This window comes from Lampris incognitus, chromosome 10 (assembly GCF_029633865.1).
Source record: "Lampris incognitus isolate fLamInc1 chromosome 10, fLamInc1.hap2, whole genome shotgun sequence".
Lineage (NCBI taxonomy): Eukaryota > Metazoa > Chordata > Actinopteri > Lampriformes > Lampridae > Lampris > Lampris incognitus.
In genome coordinates, this window is record NC_079220.1 from 50,244,435 (window position 1) to 50,266,546 (window position 22,112).

General features: G+C 46.4%; 1 protein-coding gene across 1 annotated transcript in view; it reads right to left on the bottom strand.

Annotated features, from left to right (window-relative positions):
- Positions 1-2,325: 2,325 nt before the first annotated feature.
- The window catches only part of cyth1a (cytohesin 1a), a 40,297-nt gene continuing 20,510 nt past the window's right edge, over positions 2,326-22,112 (bottom strand). Inside the window, exons 3-13 of the mRNA XM_056288579.1 lie at positions 17,645-17,709; positions 16,513-16,579; positions 16,292-16,410; positions 15,206-15,286; positions 14,894-15,006; positions 13,689-13,837; positions 13,186-13,297; positions 8,740-8,816; positions 8,540-8,608; positions 6,123-6,277; positions 2,326-2,771 (exon numbers count right to left, since the gene is read on the bottom strand). Coding sequence (XP_056144554.1) covers positions 2,693-2,771; positions 6,123-6,277; positions 8,540-8,608; positions 8,740-8,816; positions 13,186-13,297; positions 13,689-13,837; positions 14,894-15,006; positions 15,206-15,286; positions 16,292-16,410; positions 16,513-16,579; positions 17,645-17,709 — 1,086 coding nt within the window. The 3' untranslated portion in view covers positions 2,326-2,692. The remainder of the gene's footprint in view (positions 2,772-6,122; positions 6,278-8,539; positions 8,609-8,739; positions 8,817-13,185; positions 13,298-13,688; positions 13,838-14,893; positions 15,007-15,205; positions 15,287-16,291; positions 16,411-16,512; positions 16,580-17,644; positions 17,710-22,112) is intronic.

Genomic DNA, 22,112 nt, shown 5'->3' on the forward strand with positions numbered 1-22,112 from the left:
TGATGGAAACCTCAAATCAAACACTATGGAACAAAAAAAAAAGGGGGGTAAATAAAAATGACACTGCTACAACCATTAATAACAAGATATTGAACTCAAAAAGACAAAATGGAGACAAATACCCACTATACATTTAAGTATATACAAATTTGATAAATAAACCAATACTGTCTAGATTCATGATTGTTTTGCATTTTGCCTCATCTCTCTAGGATCAGTATGTTGAGGAGCAGAGAGGAAGATCACCGGGGGAGGGGGGGGGGACTCAACAGTCCAGGAGCGGAGCGTGAAGAAGAGCAGGCACTCGTTGACGACTTAAAAGAGACAACTGACAGCGGAGAGAGAAAGGAGAATTATTCGACGCTTACCCGCAACTGCACTCGTTTCAACTGAGGTAGCAGGCGACTGTACCTCAACATACCACTCCCGCTTCTGCAGAACGACTTCGCCGTCGACGAGGCGAGAACCGTTTGCGATCCTAAACCGAGCGCTTGATGATTCGCAGCCCCGGCGTGACAGAGCGGCCTTCCTCACCCCGGGCGTCTTTATCCACACGCACGGCCGGTTCCCTGATAAAACGAATAGCTCTGCACACCGCTGTTGCGTCAGACCTGGATCCGCGCTCGTCACGTAGCTGATGGAGTAGATGATGTGACCCGTACGCCGTTGACCGTTTCCTTGTGTTGCTTCGAAACCTCCGGAAGCAGTTAAACAGGCCTATGCATAGGAAAACTGAAGCGCAGAAAAGAGTACAAAACTAATTTCGACGGTGGAAGAGCCATTTCTAAAGCGCCATATCGTACAAAGCTTTAACAAGGTTGGGCTGTGGCTCCACACCAAAGTGCAATTTTTTTTTTGTTTTTCTGCTGCCGTTACATAAGAATTTACCCAACAGGAGGGGGGAGAGGGGGAGAAAATCGGAGGTACCCCAGTGAGGAACAAAAGCTCAACTGTAGCTTCACTGGAAATGGAGCGTCTTCTGGGAAACTCTTCACGCTAACCAGCAGCATTTTCTGTCCCGTTTCATCAGTGCCAGCCAGACAAGGGGGTTAGCAGCGAAGCCATTTTTTTTTCAGGTAATTAAATTAGCGTCTGTGGGCCACAACGACAGAAAGAATGTGTGTGAGTGTGTGTTAAGAGAGAGAGAGAGAGAGAGAGAGAGAGAGCAAAAGAGTTTCATGGGAAAAGAATATTAAGACAGACAGGGATCAGTGGGCCTCTCTCTTTTTTTAGACAACTTGTTTCCCTGTGAGACCTGAAAAAGTTAAAGGTCTAGAGAGAGAGGGAGACAGAGAGAGAGAGAGGGAGAGAGAGCGAGAGAGGGGGACAGACAGAGAGGGAGAGAGACAGAGTGAGAGAGGGAGACAGAGAGCGAGAGAAGGAGACAGATGGGGAGAGAGAGAGACAGAGTGAGAGAGGGAGACAGAGAGCGAGAGAGGGAGACAGACGGGGAGAGAGAGACAGAGTGAGAGAGGGAGACAGAGAGAGACAGAGAGAGACAGAGAGCGCGAGAGAGGGAGACAGAGAGAGAGGGCAAGAGAGACAGACAGAGAGAGGGACAGAGAGAGCGGAGACAGACAGAGAGACTTTGGCAATTTCAAAAAAAAATAAAATCTGATCTCCCATATGTATCCCAGGACTTGAAGTGAACAGCGGCGGCTACCTGTGTGCGAGCCTGAAACCCCTCCCACACCGCCACGCTCCTCCGTTCCTGAACTGCAATCGAACAGAACAAACTGCGGTTAAACATCCACACAAGCTGAGAGTCAAACAAGGTACCACACCCCCAAAAACATCACCGCCTGCGAACAGGGTCCAGGGTCCGTCCTGACAAAATACAAGGTCCAGAATATCCTAACAATCTCCTGAGTGGCAACTTTTTTCTTTTTTTCTTTTTCTTTTTTTTTTTGGCAGAGAGACCGCAAAAAAAGTTTGTTTTCACTTTTCTATAAAAATCACAAACCCTTGGCAAAGGATCTCTCCATCACTCTTGTCACAACATCGTTTATAAAAAAAAAGAAAAAAGAAAAGCAAACCCAAACAAAACAACACAAAAAAAACAGAAGAGAGAGGGGTTTACGGTTAAAGCTGTAAAAATACACACATATTGCCCAAACATAGAAAAGCACACAAGAAAAGCTTCTTCACTTTTCTGTCTGAAAACTAATCAGGTTTTGGTTGGGGTGCAACACACGGTCAGACCTGCTGAGTTCCAACGCCGCGTGCGAGGCGGCTGCATAAGCACAGGCCAGTTCTGCACTTCTGTAAAGTATTAAAGGTTGGTGTTGGGTCAAAGCGTGAGGGGAAAAAATTGTCTCTTTGAAAGGGGGGGGGGGGTAGGTGGTGGTGGTGGTGGTGTCAACCCCCCCCACCCTGCCGCTCTTTCGCCCCCATACACACAAAGCACACAAAGCGGAGCCAAGAGAGACGAGAGTGAACATTCAGACAGGAGAGGTTGGGGGAGGCCTCGGCCTCGGCTCTATCTAGACACCCCCGCCCGGCACGCTTCCCGTTTTGTTGCCAGCAAAGTCCCCAAATCCGTGTGTCCCGGAGAACCCCCTTTGGAGGTCCAAGGCAGACCCCCCCCCCCCAGCCCTGGCGCCAGCCCTGGCAGAGACCCAACATACTCCTTGTCCTACCCAACCCCCATCCGACAGTCCGTTAAGTGCGATGCGGGAAGCGCTGGACTACTTTAGTGCCTCTTCATGGATGACACCTTCTTCTTCCGGGCCGCCAGCATCTCGTAGAAGGGGTCCCTGCTGATGGCGGCTCTGTGGGAGCACATGGAAATGGGGAATTGTCAGTGTGGCTGGCATCAAATATGCACAACAGAAATCTTGACCCATCTTCTCACTGCCCTTTTCAGAGGCGTGTGAATTACTGATACGACGCGGGCCGCAGTTAAGAGATATGTCAACAGCAATACACCCTTCCCTCGGAGCCGACCTTTCGAAACACAGAGCGTTCCTCGGGCTCGATTTCATTTCTCAAGGCGACGTTTCTGGAAACAAAACACCATGTGTGAGAAAAGCATTCCCTCATCGCTCAGAATTTTTGTGCGGGAATTTGACCGTCTTTCGGGAAAATACACAAGCCGTCCGTCTGTTTGCATTAGTAAGCGGCGGTCTTCCCGTTCGACAGACTGAAGGCATAACATGGCAGTGCTGCGTTCCTGGACTGCCGCCCTCTCTGTGATGCTCTGGTTTACATACCAGGGTTTTGTATACGAGAGAGCTCGGTGTGAATCAAGGCAGCGTCTTGAAAACATCACCGTGGCAGCTGCGTTTCGTTAGACGAGGACGTGCCGCCTCCAGACTCACGCAGAAGAAGGCACGCTCTGAAAAACACCTACAGCGACGAACTCGACCTATCTGAACTGGGTCGGACCACGTTCTCGCTGCACAGGGTCCATTCCAGAGTTAGTCTGGCAGTGTACCGAGACTGCTTTCTCAATGCGGTCTTGGTTAGACTCTTTTTTTGGTCCGCATACGGGTGGAACTGTTGAGTTCACGTATACCCAAACGAAGGGGACTTAGGGAGGAAATGCTCCAGGGTTTGAAATGAAACGTCCCAAACAAAACAGCCTTAGGTAATTTCCCTTAACGCTGAACTCTCTAGGGGCAGTTAACCGTGTAGGGGCCAGTCACACCAGGAAGATTTACAAATTGCTTAACCTGAGAAGACTTGGCACAGTTTTTATCCCGCTTCTTAACAGAACAGGACTATTGAACTACTTTGTGGATGGTTGACATTTGCTGTATAATTTGAAATCATAACCTTCTGCACTATGTTCCATCCATCCATTATCCAAGCCGCTTATCCGAATCCCGAGATCCCAATCCGTCGGGTCTCGGGATGCTGGAGCCTATCCCAGCAGTCATTGAGCGGCAGGTGGGGAGACCCCCTGGACAGGCCGCCAGGCCATCACAGGGCCGACACACACACATTCAGGGACAATTTAGTATGCCCGATTCACCTGACCTACATGTCTGTGGCCTGTGGGAGGAAACCGGAGCACCCGGAGGAAACCCACGCAGACACGGGGAGAACATGCAAACTCCACACGGAGGACGACTTGGGATGACCCCCAAGGTTGGACGACCCCGGGGTTCGAACCCAGGACCTTCTTGCTGTGAAGTGACCGCGCTAACCACTGCGCCACCGTGCCGCCCAGGATGGGTTAAATGCAGACCATAATTTCACCACGGGGATCAATAAAGTAGCTACACAAAGAAAAAAAAAAAAAAAATATATATATATATATATATATATATATATATACAGTGGCTTGCAAAAGTATTCATACCCCTTGAACTTTTCCACATTTTGTCACGTTTCGACCACAAACATAAATATATTTTATTGGAATTTTATGTGAAAGACCAACACAAAGTGGCACACAATTGTGAAGTACAAAGAAAATTATGCATGATTTTAAAAAATTTTTACAAATAAAAATCTGAAAAGTGCGGTGTGCAAAAGTATTCAGCCCCCCTGAGTCAATACTTTGTGGAACCGCCTTTTGCCGCAACTACAGCTGCAAGTCTTTTGGGGTATGTCTCTACCAGCTTTGCACATCTAGAGACTGAAAATTTTGCCCATTCTTCTTTTCAAAATAGCTCAAGCTCAGTCAGATTAGATGGAGAGCGTTTGTGAACGGCAGTTTTCAGATCTTGCCACAGATTCTCAATTGGATTTAGGTCTGGGCTTTGACTGGGCCATTCTAACACATGAATATGTTTTGTTTTAAACCAGTCCATCGTAGCCCTGGCTTTACGTTTAGGGTCATTGTCCTGCTGGAAGGTGAACCTCCGGAGGCCCCAGTCTCAAGTCTTTTACAGACTCCAACAGGTTTTCTTCCAAGATTGCCCTGTATTTGGCTCCATCCATCTTCCCATCAACTCTGACTATCTTCTCTGTCCCTGCTGAAGAAAAGCACCCCCAGAGCATGATGCTGCCACCACCATGTTTGACAGTGGGGATGATGGTGTGTTCAGAGTGATGTGCAGTGTTAGTTTTCCGCCACAAACAGCGTTTTGCATTTAGGCCAAAAAGTTCAATTTTGGTCTCATCTGACCAGAGCACCTTCTTCCACATGTTTGCTGTGTCCCCCACATGGCTTCTGGCAAACTGCAAACGGGACTTCTTATGGTTTTCTTTTAACAATGGCTTCCTTCTTGCCACTCTTCCATAAAGGCCAGATTTGTGCAGTGCAGGACCAATAGTTGTGCTGTGGACAGATTCCCCCACCTGAGCTGTGGATCTCTGCAGTTCGTCCAGAGTCACCATGGGCCTCTTGGCTGCATCTCTGATCAGTGCTCTCCTTGTTCGGCCTGTAAGTTTAGGTGGACGGCCGTGTCTTGGTAGGTTTGCAGTTGTGCCATACTCTTTCCATTTCCAGATGATGGATTGAACAGTGCTCCGTGAGATGTTCAAAGCTTGGGAAATCTTTTTATAGCCTAACCCTGCTTTAAACTTCTCCACAACTTTATCCCTGACCTGTCTGGTGTGTTCCTTGGACTTCATGGTGCTGTTTGCTCCCCAATATTCTCTTAACAAACCTCTGAAGGCCGTCACAGAACAGCTGTATTTGTACTGAGATTAGATTAAACACAGGTTGACTCTATTTAGTCATTAGGTCAACATTCGATCATTCAGCAATCATCAGGCAACTTCTGAAGGCAATTGGCTGCACTCAGAGAAAAGGGGGCTGAATACTTTTACACACCGCACTTCTCTTTTTTTTATTTGTAATTTTTTTTTTAAATCATGTGTAATTTTCTTTGTACTTCACAGTTGTGTGCCACTTTGTGTTGGTCTTTCACATAAAATTCCAATAAAATATATTTATGTTTGTGGTCGTAACGTGACAAAATGTGGAAAAGTTCAAGGGGTATGAATACTTTTGCAAGCCACTGTATATTGTAGATGGTTGACATCTGCTGTATCATTTGAAATCATAACCTTCTGCATTATGTTGTTCTCTGAAATATTAATGTTTGGTGTCAACGCTGCCGCCTCTTGGCTGGGGCTCCCGTGAGAGAGAAATTAAAAGATTAGACTAGAACTTGTTTTTCCCTCCCCAATAACAGCAAGTGGGTAAGTGGAGAAAGAGCACGTACTTGATGCTGTTGATCCACTCCTCTTTCTCCTCCGTAGTGGGGGCGGAGATGCGGTAGAAGGTGTGGTTGCCCTCGACAACCCGTCCATCTGCCTCCGTCTTGCAGGCCTTAATCACCTGGTCCTTATTGTCAGGGATGAAGAGCTCGAAGCAGTTCTACAGGGCAACGGTGAGAGAGAAGTGAGTGTGTTGGCAATGGGAGAACAGATCGACAGACAAGAGGAGCACCTTGATGCAGTCTTCCTTCAGTAAGGATGTAAAACTCTCAAGTCATTTGATGAAACCTCGGTATGTGTAGTGCCGATTACAGACGGGAGGAAATCAACCAGCTGACAAAATACTGACGTATGTATTGAACATATAGGGAAATACTGATTAGAGAAAAAGTCGTTAAAAAAAATTCCCCAAAAAGAAAACTTCCCTTCCAAAATGTAAGGGAGTTGGGTGACAAGAAATGGTGGACTGGTATCATGTCACATCTCTAAATCAACACGTCTCTCTCCACTGGCCTAAGAGTGGATCCCACCATGCCTTTCTCCATACCACTAACCCTCTACCTACCCTTTCTTCCTACTACCTTAAAAAAATGAACGAAAGTGAAGGACCTCCCTACAGATGAATTCAAATTCATTTAAGTAATATCATTACACACACATAAATAAATATATATACCTATACACACACTATATGTATACTATATGTGCTAATCACACAGTGAACAACAGCAGAAGAGACATACACTGGGGCACTAGAAAGTAAATTTCGGTATAAAAAAACTCCTGAGGGCTTTGCACAAAGCAGAAGTTGTATGTACCTAGTACACTGTCAAACTGTCTTTGCACCGGAGTACAAGACGTCTGAAGTACCGGCTAAGTACCAAGCATGCCGATGTTAGTAACGATACAAAACTAGCTGGTGTTTGTCAAACTACACCAGCTGAGTGCAGTCAAAACAAAATTACACCTGCTGAACTGACAGACGCAGGGGCAGTGGATGGCTATGGTCATTTGGTAGAGACTCCACTTTAAACAGGCCACCTGTTCACACTCACGAGTCAGAAAATCTAAAATGATGTTATTCAATAAAGTCTATTTGATTAACTACTCTGACCAGCTTGTTATTTTTCTTTAATACCACAATTAAACCTAATTAATTGCATCACATATATATATATATATATATATATATATATATATATATATATATATATATATAGTATATATATATATATATAGTATATATATCCATGTATGCTTATCCTATACAGGGTCGCGGGGATGCTGGAGCCTATCCCAGCAGTCATTGGGCAACAGGCAGGGGAGACACCCTGGACAGGCCGCCAGGCCATCACAGGGCCGACACTTTCACACCTAGGGAATATATATATATATATATATATATATATATATGTATGTGCATGTGTGTGTTTGTGTGTATTATGAATTATCTGTATTCTGGATCTGCATTCGGCCCGTGTTATGTTTTGAAACACCAGTATTTAGATTACAGTTGCTTTATACATTTTGGGGAATGCTTTTGGAATAGTTCCCTCCTCATCAGTGTCGGCGTTACGGGTGGGACTGTGTGTTCATGTTCCCTTGGTGGAGGAGCATGAGCTCACACGAAAACTGAAAACCAGATGGGATAAAATTGTCTTTTAAAGTGTCGCCTCAGACTCTAGTCTGCAACTTCAGCAATGATAAAACACAAGGAAAACTGATTTGTCGCAGTAGATTCACTCTATGAACTGTAGTTCATGTAGTGTGTCCGTGTGCGTTTGTGTGATTGAGTATGTGCGTCTGTGCACAATCCCAGTCTGTACTTGTGTTCCTCGGTCACAGCCCATTTCTTACTCATGCACCATAATAATAATAATAGCAGTAATACTGAGGTGAAGTGAAAACTCCCACACAGTGAAACACACACCCTGGCTCAGACGCTGCTCCTTGTTAGAAGTAATCGTACAATCTTTTAAACATTTTTCTTTACTATTTTTAAATCGGCACGTACACATTTGCTACTGAGAGTACCACACGTGGGCAGACTGCAGCAGTGACCGACATATATTGAACACGTATCGAGTTAACAGCATAAAGATAACAGGGACGCCAACGGATCAGCAACAACGTGAAATGCCTTTTGACGATTAATTCTGAATGTAATCTGAGTAAATTACTCTTTTTGAGTACTGTAACTAAATGTTACTGATTGTATTTAGAATATTGTATTCAGTACTCCGGCACTGAATTATTCAAAAAAAAGTATTCTTTCAATCTACCGTGTGTGTGTGTGTGTGTGTGTGTGTGAGTGAGAGAGCGAGTGAGTGAGTGTGTGTGAGAGAGAGGGAGAGAGAGAGAGAGAGAGAGAGAGAGGGAGAGAGATACAATGTGACCAGAAGAGGGAGCTGTTTGTCCTTACAGGCTTCTTATCCTCCACCTCCCTGATGCTCAGGTTCTCCAAAGGGATTATTCCTCTGGGCTCCTTGTCCTGTGCGACGGAGTACACAAAAACAACAAACATCAGGACCGTCCGAAATAACGCAATGCCTTTTTTTCCCTTTTTTTTTTTACAACTACGATACTGTTCTGAGATCTGACTCCAAGTGGAGCAGTACTTACTGTGGTGTACTCAAAGTAGTAGAGACAGTTGTCTGTCAAGATGAACCATCTCCTCTTCCAGGTTTTTACACGACCCCCTGTGGAGAACACACCTCACATCAGAAAGGCTCGGTGGAGTGGTACAGACAGAAGAAACAGAGAGAGAGAGAGAGAGAGAGAGAGAGAGAGAGAGAGAGAGAGAGAGAGAGAGAGAGAGAGAGAGAGAGACACAGAGAGAGAGAGAGAGACAGAGAGAGAGAGAGAGAGAGAGAGAGAGAATGAGAGAGCCAAAGACAGAAAGATGAGCACAGGACAGCGGAAGGCAGAGCAGCAGACAGACAGACAGATGTATGGGCAGACAGACGGGTGACGGCTTCGGAAGACTCCCTTCCCCAGTGCGTCCAACTAGATGCCCCCCAAGTCCAACACTGCACCACATCAGAACATGCGCTTACCACCACCATAGCTGCTTACCCCTCTACTGTCTGGGTATTATCCTCACACCAATATTCCTTGCGCCTTAGTGACTCGAGGAAATGGTTGACTAGACTGGCTTTCATTGAGATAAGCTAATGCACGCTATCTATCCTAATATAAAGTCAATGAGCTCCATATCACCTGTAAATACCACAGTGCTTAAAGGCATCTGACCACTTATGAGACATTCCCCTCGACGCTTGACAAAATCCACAAGGAAGACTAAGTGTGTGTAGGTACCGTACAAAGGCGCTACACCTGACCCCTTTAGGATCTGAAACTCGGGGTAGCATAGCGGTCTATTTCGTTGTCTACCAACACGGGGATCGCCGGTTCGAATCCCCGTTACCTCCAGCCTGGTCGGCCGTCCCTACAGACACAACTGGCCATGTCTGCGGGTGGGAAGCCGGACATGGGTATGTGTCCTGGTCGCTGCACTAGCGCCTCCTCTGGTCTCCTCACTGTCAGGTGAAAAGAAGCGGCTGGCGACTCCACGGGTATGGGAGGCGGCATGTGGTAGTCTGCAGCCCTCCCCAGATCAGCAGAGGGGGTGCAGCAGCGACCGGGATGACTTGGAAAATAGGGTAATTGGCCAAGTACAATTAGGGAGAAAAGGGGGGGGGGGGATCCAACAAGTCACTCTTCGAGCAACACAGGAGCAAGTCACCATATCGAGCTTTGTGCTTTGCACTCCAACTTGATGGGCTGCTCCCCAAAAGTCTCGGTTAAGACTTTTATATGGTCAACCATCCAATCATCATACTGGGCCCCAACTCACAAAGTCAGATGTGCTCGCGGGGTCTAGTCGCGGCCCTGGCTAAATCCTTACCTCTTTCACACCCGGCAGGAGCTCTTTGGTTAAGTCAGCGCTTGGTGATCTGTGAATGACCTCTAACCCCGACCCAGCCCTCTTCCCCCCCGCTTGTCAACCCCATTTCCTGCGAGGGGAAACCTGATCAGAGTAGCAGATGGCGGGCCCACACTGGGAGGATGAGATGCCGGTAGGCTGACTGGGGCAGGAAGCCTAGTGCCTGGAGGTATGCTCCGCTACACTACGGGCATCTCGGACTGGAATTTCCTGCTTCGGCTTTGTTAAGTTTGAGAGTACGGATGCAGTGAGAATAATATGGAAACAGCGTCCAGTAAGCAGGGTAACAGGGTTTTTTAGTTCTAAACACAAACCCCAATGCAAAAACCGGATTGCACAGCTGGACACCGGGCTATGACACCGTGTTAGTAGTAAGTTGCATCTAGTAAAGTGAATGCTTTCATAGAGGAGCAGAGCAATGTGGCTTGGAGACGCCACACAAACATCGACAGTTTTTTTTTTAATCTCAAAAAGAATAGAAAAAGCACACTTGCATCATCATCATATAGCAGCATCGGCGCTGTATATGATAGCCCATCATATCCCAAAGGTCACGACAGGTCAAACGGCTGAAACAACGGGTTATTGTCTACAGACACCATCAGCAGAATGTCACTCGACAGTCAAGAGAGAGAAAGCTCCGCACCCCCCCACCACCACCCCCACCACTACGTCTGAGGCAAAGGACTCTTCAGCATGTCGGAACGAGGAGGAGACAAATAGAGACACAGACATAATGGGGGTATCACACAGCTGATGAAGAGCGCTGATTGGGTTGCAGGTTGTGATCGGTTGATGGCCAAGTCAGTTCCTGTCACTCAAAGAGAGAGAAAAGATGACCCCCCCTCCCCCCCTTTTCCAAAAATGTCCGGGACAAAGCGGGAAGTCCCGGAGGATTTTTGCAGGGGCACAGAGGATGCTAGGATGGAGTGGAGTAGTGGAAAAAAAAATCCTTGCAGGGTGGGACTGAAGAAGGCTGGGCAGGTGAAGGTTATGAAGGAGCAGGTCTTTTTGTTATCATTATCCTTTTTTCTCTCGACTGCACTACTTGGTGATTTGCATCTTCCTACCAAATTAAAATAAATGAAGTTTTATGTTTGTGTATACAAAATTATCACTCATATTTTTGTGCATATTTTGCTGTTTACATTCAGCAAACATATTTAGCTTATCGCTCCTGAAAACATTTATTCCTTAAAGCAGCAAGTCTGTAGTGTGTACTCATGGACCATGCCACAAATTCCTCTTCAAAACCAAAAATCACACTCCTTTATCCTCCCCTCTCCCCACATGCCCGACGTCACTCCACGGCAAACCAGTCCATTCTAGCATCGCACCAAACCACATCCACACCGTTCCCGCTCGGATCAGTCTACAGCATGAGATAGGGTGAGCAGACAGGTTTTGGAAAAAAGGTGCATTATTCCCCTTTCCACCCAACTGAAGAGCAGACAGCAACGGCGGCTCATTTCTCCCCCCCAACAAGCCAATCATGAAATAGGATGATGATCAATCGGTCGAAGCAATGGCCTACGTTGCGCTCGCTGTGTGGAAATAAGGGTATACTGCAGCTCCCCAAAAGACAGAGATCGAAGAGACTGACCACCAGAGCATACAGAGAAAAAAGGTCAAAACGCTGACTAGGGTGGTCACAAAGCAAAAAAAGAAAAAACCCTGACACCGGCTCTCTGAGCTGAGCCCACGGGGTTCAGACGCCCCCCGGTGTCTGCCTGGCGACAGAGATATAAGAGCAGCACGCGGACAAACCGCCAGCTCAATGAGAGACCAAACAGACAAACGTTTAAAACATCAGCAAAAAAAAAAAAAAAAAAGGAGTTTAAGTCAATGGCGAGACAAAAACTGTACAAATTAAACCCTACACAATGTGAATCAATGAGAAAAGAGAACTTGAAGCACGGCGGACCACCGAAAGCACCTGAGAGCTGAGAGATGGACTAGTGCTGGGAAGAGCAGGTGTACATACCTCCTGAGGAAAGACAACAGCCAAAATCATGGGAACAAACAAACAAACGAGGAGGAAAGGGAAAACAAAAAAGAAATTAAATTGAATGATAAGGAATCACACCACAATCCTGCTCATCTGATTTCAGGGGGTCTCTGATGCATTGCTTTACAATGCTGGCAAAGACACAAATGAAGAGTTACAGGTTCATTAACAATGGAAAACCTGCATTTGGATTATATATATATATATATATATATATATATATATATATATATATATATATATATTTTTTTTTTTTTTTGGTAGAATTGAAGGAGTCAAGTTCAGGACAGCATGATTCACTTTGGTGAATACGCGGGTTAAAAGTATTGCTGACTGCACGTGTAAGTACTGTTTACATGTCTCTCCACTCGGGGGAGTTCTTCTCAACCAAGACGGTTTGCTGTGCCAGCGACTGTGAAGCACTACAACAGAGACTGCCTCCACTTGGGCCCCCCCTTAAGTTTACCATTATTTTACCTTCCAGCCCGATTACTCTACCAAAATCTACCAGTTCTGGGTGACCGGAAAGACGGTATTGTACATACTTCCGATTGTGTAGTGTTTGTAAAGATGATTGGAAGATTGATTTCTATTTCGGAGAAGTTTGCCTGCAACCTATTGATTATTGTAAATCTGTGCAAACGTAGAGAGAGAGAGATCTTGGAAGGAAATAAAGGATGGAGATTTAAAGAGTCCGGGACTGTGTGTGTGTGTGTGTGTGTATGTGTGTGGGCATGTATCAGTCATCAACATTCATTCATGTCATTCAGTCTGTATGTGTGCATCAGTGAGTGTACAAATATGCCTCTTAATGAATAATTGAGAAGCCTCCGCATGTAGGGATCTAAACTAAAGGCCACATTCATAAAACATCAGGGCAGGCAGTGGTGGCTCTTCAGACGTCTTGGGCATACACACACGCACACAACTTTGGCAGGCGCTAAAGTATTCAGGTACATCTCCAACCTTGCAATAACCCGCCAAACATTTCCTGCTATAAAAACAAAGGTGCAGGCATTTACGGGCACAGCCAAAGTAACGAGAACGCCTCATCTTGGAAATCCTATATGTACAAAAACCTCCAAAATCTGCCCCTCTCTCTGGTGCCACTTACCCAGTTTAAGCAGCCAGCCCTCTCTGTCTGGGTTGAAGAAGGTGTGCGTCAGGTCGTTTCCGTCATCCTCCGGGATTTTGAACGGCTCATTCTTGATGCTATCGTATAGGTTCTGGAGCAGAGGAGAAGAAAGTAACGCCATGGATACAGATACCGCAGCTCTGAGACTGCCCCTGAGGGCGATGGAGGGAGGTGGGTTTGTGTGTGGCAGAGTGTGCTGCTGTGGGTGAGGCCAACCCGGTGGGATGTATATGTGAGGGGGTATAGATGAGTGAAGCGTTTAAGATGAGAAGAGGGTAGAGGGGTTTCTAGAGAAAAAGGGAGGATGGTAGGGGGCACATAGGAAGTCACATAGGGCAGAGGAATTACGAAGAAGTCGATGGGTGGGGGTCAGCTCAACAGACCCCTGAAACTAGAAATCAAGGGAAAGGATTTGAGGGGTGAGGAGACGATGGCTAAGATCACACAGACGGGGCTATGGAGGTTTTGTAAGCACCACTCACTCGGAGCAGGTCTTCAGGCAGGTCTCCCCCGTCGTTGATACCCCTGTTCATGGAGATAAAGCGCTCCACCGTGGGCTTGTCCTTCACGTTTGGGTTGTGGAGGCTGGTGTTCAGCATGATGATGGCGAACGAAAGGATGTAACAGGTGTCTGGAATACACACACACACGCACACACACACACACCTAACGTTCACATCTCTACAGCTTTCGCATTTATACCACAAATAGAGAGTGAGAGACGAGCTTTGCGTGACGGCAACCAGCCACATGCCAGCTGCTGCTCACCGGGAAAATGCAAAACGCCAACCCGGTTTTAATGCAGCGTTTAAATATACATGAAAATTAGCTGAGCTGGGAGGGCTGCAATGTCGGAGAGAGACAGAGACAGGGACTGAGAAAGAGCGAGAGGAGAGAGAGAGGCACCGCTTCATTAGCGTGGAGAGTAGGCGGGAGTGAGAGTTTGCGCGTGGGCAGCGGAGCACCCACGTGCAATTTTGAACGCGTGCACCGGCGCATGTTTTCTGAAAGGCGATTGTGCTCAGTACACAGCTGACACGGCACCACTTCATCTGGCCTGTTAGGCTGTTGAGAAAGCCGATGCATTATTCACGTCCATCAGACTCCACGTTAAAGGCAGCCGTCTGCCGCCCGCATTAAGGCCCCGTCGGAGAGCCAGACATGCTTCCAGGACGCATTTCCCCACAGCAAACTCACTGTCTGTGGCTAAAGAGACAGCAGCACGGACAGGAGTCTAATTCACATCAAATTACCGTTGCTTAAGTGGCTCATGCTCTGTGTTGCTGCCCGTGTGAATGTTGCAGGGTTTCTAACTCAGGTGTACGCATGTGCAACAGTGTGCTTTGTTTCGGTTCCTTGTTTGTATGTTCTGTTTTCAGAAGTATTGCGTACACCTTGCAAGGAAGGCACTAACCATGAAAGGTACTAACGATAACAACCTTAATTATTTTCTGTTGGTCTTGACGACCGGGTTAACATCATCAAAAACACAAAAAGAAATTATACCGATAAATGCTGTTAGATATCCGCTGCAGCGCCAGTATTTTTTCGTCAATGAAGACTTTTTTTCCCCCTTTTTAATATCCATGTAATAACAGCTCTTTAAAGGGTGACGCTCTGGAGACTGGGATCCACAGGACGCTGTCTTGAGCAGTAAGTCATCATAGCCAGCATAATTGGCCCCTACCTGTGGACTGGAAAACGCCTGGGTTGCACTGGCAGTAGCGCTGGGCGAAGGCCTCCATCATACGGTCGATCTTCTGGGCTTCCCCTGGAAGCCGAAAACTCCACAGGAACTGTCTGTATGGGGGTGTGAAATTTTCAGAGGAAAATAACTTGGCAATTTAACAAAAATACATAGGTCCAGGCTACAGGATATTATACGCAGTGACCCTGAAATGATTTGCACTAAAAGGGACACCCGCCTGTGAGGACACAACTTAAATGCAAAGGAATGGCAGACATGACGGTGAAGGCAGCAAGGGACAAGTCATCTTACCTAAGGGCCTGGACCAGGTTGAGGTCTGTGAATTCATGAAGCTCCACAAATGCATGAAGGACTTGGATATTAAAATCATCTCTACAGGAGAAAAAACATAGCATATTTTGTTATTGTTTAACCGATAATTGATTAATTACACTTTTTCTTGCATTGCATATTGCCTTCCCGATGCTGTGTTAACCGCATGGACGGACAGCCCCACCCCATCACTACAATGACATCATTCTGAGCGTTTGTGCCCTTCAGGCACATCAATATCCCCAGTGGGACTGCCAGGATCACTCCAAGGAGGTCCTCTTTGATATGGTGAGTAACCAATCGTCACCCTCCCCAGAGGGCGGATGACCAATCAAATCTCAAGGCTCAGACCACTGCGTACCACTCCCCACCCGTAGCACCTTAACGAAAAAGGAATCCCGCAGAGACCGTGATAATAATCAAAACGCCTGGTACTCTTAAAGGGCTCGTGCACTGCTCCTGCCTTGGTCCTCGCAGACCGACCCCACCCTCAGCGAGCGGGCCCTACCCTCCATCATTCCCTCCCAGCCAACGCATGCATTAAAGCCTTGCCGGGTGTGAACTGTACTGTGTTCAATTCAACAACAGAATATACGCTCACGATATAATCGTAAATTACCCAAGAGGACCGGCATTCCAGAAATTATTCCTCTCTTAATCGAGTTATTTGTGAATGAAAGAATGAGGAAAGCGAAGACAGATGTAAGCTATTAACAGTCACTGTCTTCCTGAGACTGGGAGTCTAAAATGTGAGGCTAATAAGCGGCGTCGTGGAGAAAGTATGGGCGTGTGCCTGACCAACAGGAAATGGAACACCAGGAAAACTATGCAACTACGCAGAACCGGGAAATGGATCATCTTTTACTGGGGTTTTCCATCACTGACACACAGTCAGGACATCAACCTGACACAGTCGCTGTCGCACACATGCACACACACAGCTCATACGAGGGAGGGGGTCAGAGGAGGAAAAAAAAAAAGAAGAAAAAAAAGAAACCGGATTACTGGTGACAGGGAGCAAGTGAGAGAAAGAGAGAAGCAATGCGTCACACTCATCATCCTGACCTCTCTCCCAGGTAATCTCCAATGGCGGTCTTGTTGAGACCCTCTCCCTTGTAGAGGAACTGAGCAATGTCGTCGCTGGTGTTCTTCAGCAAGTCATTCTCAATCAGGAACTGGATCCCCTGAGAGAGTAAACAAAAAAAGGCCAGGGTTACATCCTGTTTACAAGACAGCACAGGAGGAAAATGTGACTCTGAAGATTCTGGAAACATCTCCTCATTTACCTTTTTGGGGTCCATGTTGAATTTCTTACGGCCCATTGCCACCTGTTTATTCCTCTGCATATTTTTCCTGGACATGTCAGAGAAATGCACATTCTTGGTGAATTCAAATATAGCAAACGCCCTTCTGGTCTAAGAGCCACAGGTGTATCCACTTACTCTTTAGATATGAATTATACAAATTAGTCTAATTACATTATGCAAATGCTTCAAACTGAGTCAATAAAACATTGATTTCCCTTCATCTGCTTACTTTTTGTGCAAGGCTTGGTCCAGCACAATAAATTCATTTCTTTCATTTCCTGTTAAGTGCTCATCTTGAGTATTTCGCATTTGTTTCGCAATGGCTTATAGTTCCCATTCACCACCAGTGACGAGGCATTCGTAAAGAGCCTAGCATTATGCATATGGGAAAAGCTCAATTCTCAGGCCTGGAGTGCCTCAGGGGTCAAAGGGCACGTTCGGCCTCTGTCATCACCATGGTTGCATCACCTTCTCCAGCCGGTGAGAGGTCAGCAGTTCTTCCCACTGATTCACTCTATACCCAGCATTCCTTTGGCTTTTGTCTGCCAAGTTTCGCTACTCAACACTCAGCCCAACAGTTAAACCTCAAAGCCAAACACATCCGCAACCGAGATTTGCTATCATGCATTGTCTCTGTTACAAATGGAGCACAAAACACTATGATCACAACAAAGTGCTTCAAGCCCTAATGGATTTTAGACCCAAATGCAAGTGGTGCTGGGATATACTGGAGGTGATGGAATCCCTATCCACTTGAGTGGACCCAGCCCAGAGGCTCTCCGTACACCTCCCTCTCCCGGGACCTTCCATTGTCTGAATCTACCCCGTGCACCCCCACACCTTGCATTATTCAATGAGGCCACCCATCACGGTGCGGCTGATGAAACATTTAAAACGGCCTTAAAAGCATAGCCAATTTGGGGGAGCAGTGCAAGGGGGTGGGTAACTGGGTGATTTAGCATCAATAATTGACAGTGTAATTTGCTAAGTTAATAGAGGACAAACAGAAATGTAGTTGAGGCGGTCATGGTTTGATATGGAGAGGGTGAAGTTGAGTGAGAGACAAGTGTGTGTGTGTGTGTGTGTGTTCACGAATTCCCTTCTCTCTTACCTCTCCTCGGTGGAACCCAGGTTCTCAATCTCGCTGGTCACTTCTGCTATCTCATCCTTCAACCGCTGGAGGCAGGAAGCAGACAGAACAGACAGACAAAAAGTAGAAAATGTAGGTATGAATTAGTATGGAAACACAATGATTAATGTGAGCAATGTATAAAGCATTTGACTGAAAACAAACAGATCATAATAATGTGAGGGCTGTGTTAGGCAGTGCCAGGATATGGGCTATAATCCCCGAATTGTGTTTGTCTGCTCGTTTGTCTATTAGCCAGGTGGCCTTTTCTCACTCCCACACACGCACGCACACACCCGGAACAAACACAAACACACACAAACACACACACACACACACACACACACACACACACACACACACACACACACACACACACACACACACACACACACACACACACACACACACACCAGGAACAAGCAGCTCAGCAAACAACAGAGTCACTCATCAGGCTGTGTTTAAGTGTGATATTGGGCACCACATGACTGGGGCAAATCTCCAAGGGCCTCCAGCAGCTGTGCTGTATGCTGTAAGTAATCCAGTTTCCCTGATACTCCTTAAAAAAGACTGATCTAATATCACAGGGCATGCGTGTGCACCAGGCTGCACTGCTCTGCCCGTAGTACTCGTTCTGGATTTGATTAGAGGGGAAACATTTAGGGATGACCTCGATACAAATGGAGTGAGAGAGTGCAAAAGTGGATTATATATATTTTTTTTTTGCGGCGTTTCAGAGATTAATGGCTTCAGGCAGCACATTCGGTCACACACGCCAGGCCCATCGGTGCCAGACGGGCGCGGTGCGGGCACCAAGGAGGGAACGCTTGTGTTTGGAAAGAGGTGATGTCAGCTTGATCGAAGAGCAGAATAAGAGCGATAGAAAAGCTGTGTTTACAGACAGCTCCTGGCGATGACCGACAGGAGGATCCAGCGTCCAAGCAAAGCAAAAAAAAGAATCAGTCCAGCGAGACTCACCATTCATATCGAACCACAATTGCTTGTGTGGCATTTTGATGCATGGCACCAACACATCGTGGGCCAAACCTCAAAAAAGAATATCTGCATTTTCAAAGCCTGTGCAATCACAACACGTTCCTGAGACGCTTTTCTTCGCAAAAACACTCTATTCTCGTGCAGGTGGGAGGACTATGAAATTCAGGGCCGGTAGAGGGGTGTGTGTGTGTGTGTGTGTGTGTGTGAGAATGTGTGTGTCTGTGGTTGGTTGGTTGGTTGTATTGGTTAGTGTGCAGAGCAGGAGGAACATATAGACAAGGGGGAGCAGCGGCAGCCAGGGCTCATAAAGGAAAGGGAGGGTGTCAGATCATGCCTCCAGTGTTTATCTGTCAGGGCCACCGGATGTTTGAAGGGGGAGTTGGGCACTGAGACATCTGGAGGCCATATCATTTGCAGCTCTTGGCAGTACGACAGACACAGGGGAACTGTGTCTGTCATTTGACTACAGGTCCAACTATACATGAGAATGACAAGGGGGAAGGTAACTTTTCTCTAGGTTCAAGGCTAGGGCTATAGACATTATCAAAGGCCCGGATTATACTTAAAAAAAAAAATCACTAAGTTAATTCTTCCTGTATAATTTGAATCCTGGCTCGCTGAAAGAAGGAAAAGGCCAGGACAGGCTCTTCCTTCTCTGCAAGAGCAAGCCTCATGACCAACATGATCAGATTTTTGATCAATGCAAAAATGCAATACGTACATACACCGATGAGCCAAAACATTGTGACTACCCACAGCTGAACCGAATAACATTGATCATCTCCAAACAAGGGCACGTGTCATGGTCAAGGTGGATTAGAGGGTAAGCGAACAATCAGTTCTCGTAGTCAACATGTTGGATGTAGGAGAAATGGGCAGGAGTAAAGAAAGACCTGAGCACTTTTGACAAGTGCCAAATTGTTGAGGCCAGGCGACTGGGTCAGTGGATCTCTGAAACGGCAAGGCTTGTGAGGTGCTCCCGGTCAACAGTGGTGAGTGCCTAACGACAGTGGTCCGAGGACAGACAAACCACAACCTGGCGACAGTGTTGCGCGAGGGCTTCGAAGGCTATCCTGTCTGGTCTGAACCGACAGAAGGTCTACTGTGGCAAAAGTCACAGAAAATGTTTAATGATGGTTACAGGAGGAATGTGTGTCATAACACACAGTGCATCACACCCTGCTGAAAATGGGGCCGCATAGCCACAAACTGGTCAGAGTGCCCACGATGACCCATGTCCACCGTTGAAAATGCCTACAAAGGGCGCACAAGCTTCAGAACTGGACCTTGGAGCAGTGGAAGAAGGCTGCCTGGTCCCGTTTTCTTTTAGATCACGTGGATGGCTGTGTACGTGTGTGCCGTGTACTTGTGATGGCACCGGGATGCACTGTGGGAAGATGACAAGCCGGTGGAGGGAGTGTGATGCTCTGGGCAAAGTTCTGCTGGGAATCCTGGGTCCGGCCATTCATGTGGATATCAATTTGACACCTGCCACCTACCTAAACATCATTGCAGACCAGGTACACCCTTCATGGCAATAGTATTCCCTGACGGCAGTGGCCTCTTTCGGCAGGATAATGTGCCCTGCCACACTGCACACATTGTTCAGGAATGGTTTGCGGAACATGATGACGTGTTCAAGGTGTTTCCCTGGCCTCCTAATTCTCCAGCTCTCAATCCGATTGAGCATCTGTGGAATGTGCTGGACCGACAAGTCTGATCCAAATTGGCTCCACCTCGCAACTTACAGGATTTGAAGGATCTGCTGCTAATGTTTTGGTGCCAGGTACCACAGGACACCTTCAGGGGTCTTGTAGAGTCCATGCCTCGGCTGGCCGGCGCTATTTTGGTGACACACGGAGGACCAACAGTATATTAAGCAGTTGGTCATAATGTTTTGGCTCATCAGTGTGTGATGCAGCATGGCACGATATTTCCCAATTCAAAAATATGATGATACACGTGGTGAAGCTGAAAAACTGATCACGATATCCTGCCAATTAAATTGTAACTCCCAGAGGCCTGTAGATATAATTCATTAATGTTAACGCAAGAAGGTGCAATAGGCATAATCTCAGATTTGTTTGACTGACCTGTTGTTGACCCTGACGTTCACTGGCCATAGTGATCGAATGTTGGCAAGAAAATGGAGGAGGTGGAAATATAGGATGCTCCGTCAAACTTTGAATCAGTTGTATGGCATAATTTTGGTCTTCCAGCACAAAGGCAAGAAAATGGTGACAAGATTGTGGACCGAACAAAGACTATCAGCAAGTTCTGCTGGTCCACTATGGCTTACACAACGGCTAATACCACTAACATGCTCCACCATCTACACTGTCATCATAAGGACAAGCTACCGTCGCCACCTGACAAATAAGAAAAAGGCCAAACAACTCTGAAGAAGTCCATTTGCTGCACCGCTTCTGGCATCGAGTCAGCAGACGAAAGAGATAACACAAAGCATCAGCATTTTTATTGCCAAAGTCATGAGACCGTTGTGGACAAAGGATTTTGAAAACTTAACATGCTGGAGCCCAAATATCACACTCCGTCCCATATACATTTCAGTGAATCTGTGGTTCCTGCCATGTATGAGGACATGAAGGTAAGATTAAAAGAAGACCTCCAGAAGGCTGAGAGTTGTGATAACCAGATGGCTGGACCTCTCGTGCTACCAAAAGCTACATAAACCATCACAGCCCACATCATCAACCGCCGGTGGGAAATGGCGAGCTCTGTTCTCCAAACACATGCAATGTTTGTATCAAAGCTTGATTGAGCCCTGACTCACAACCGAATCGTGAGTTGACTGAATCATTACACCCCTTGTGTATATATAGTCTTTTTTTTAAGTTGTCCTTTAAGATAATACTGATTTTAAAACAAGGTTTATGAGTCTCCCATCAGTAGGCCATACAAAATGGCCTCATGAATAATCATAGATTTTCTCCAAAGGAGTGAGTAGTTAGAAGGAAATGCCTCACATTCCACTTGAAATGAAATATCTGAAGTAATTTCTGGAGCAGACTTTGGACAAAGTCTCAAACAAAAAATCTGGCTGAGAAATAAATGTTTAAACACAAAGCAAGAGGGGTGTTCACTGGAACCAGCGAAGGTCAGCCAAATGTGCCGGTCTGATAGGTCAACAGGAAATATAACCCCCACCCACACACACACACAAAAAAAAAAACTACATTTCTGGCCTTGTCACATTATAGGGTGGAGCACTTATTTGCACCAAATGAGTTTTCTCAATATGATGTTGTTTGGGAGTCCAAGCGAAATTAAACCAATAAGCTTTACTCGTCAGACAAAGTTAGAGCAGTGTAGAAATGGCTAGAAACACAAACAATGACTGACTCCATTACCTCCATACAGACACTGTGAAGTGTCACAGGTTAGTTGGTATATGAGAAGTCAGAATTTGGGGCATGGGTAACTTTTTTTTTGT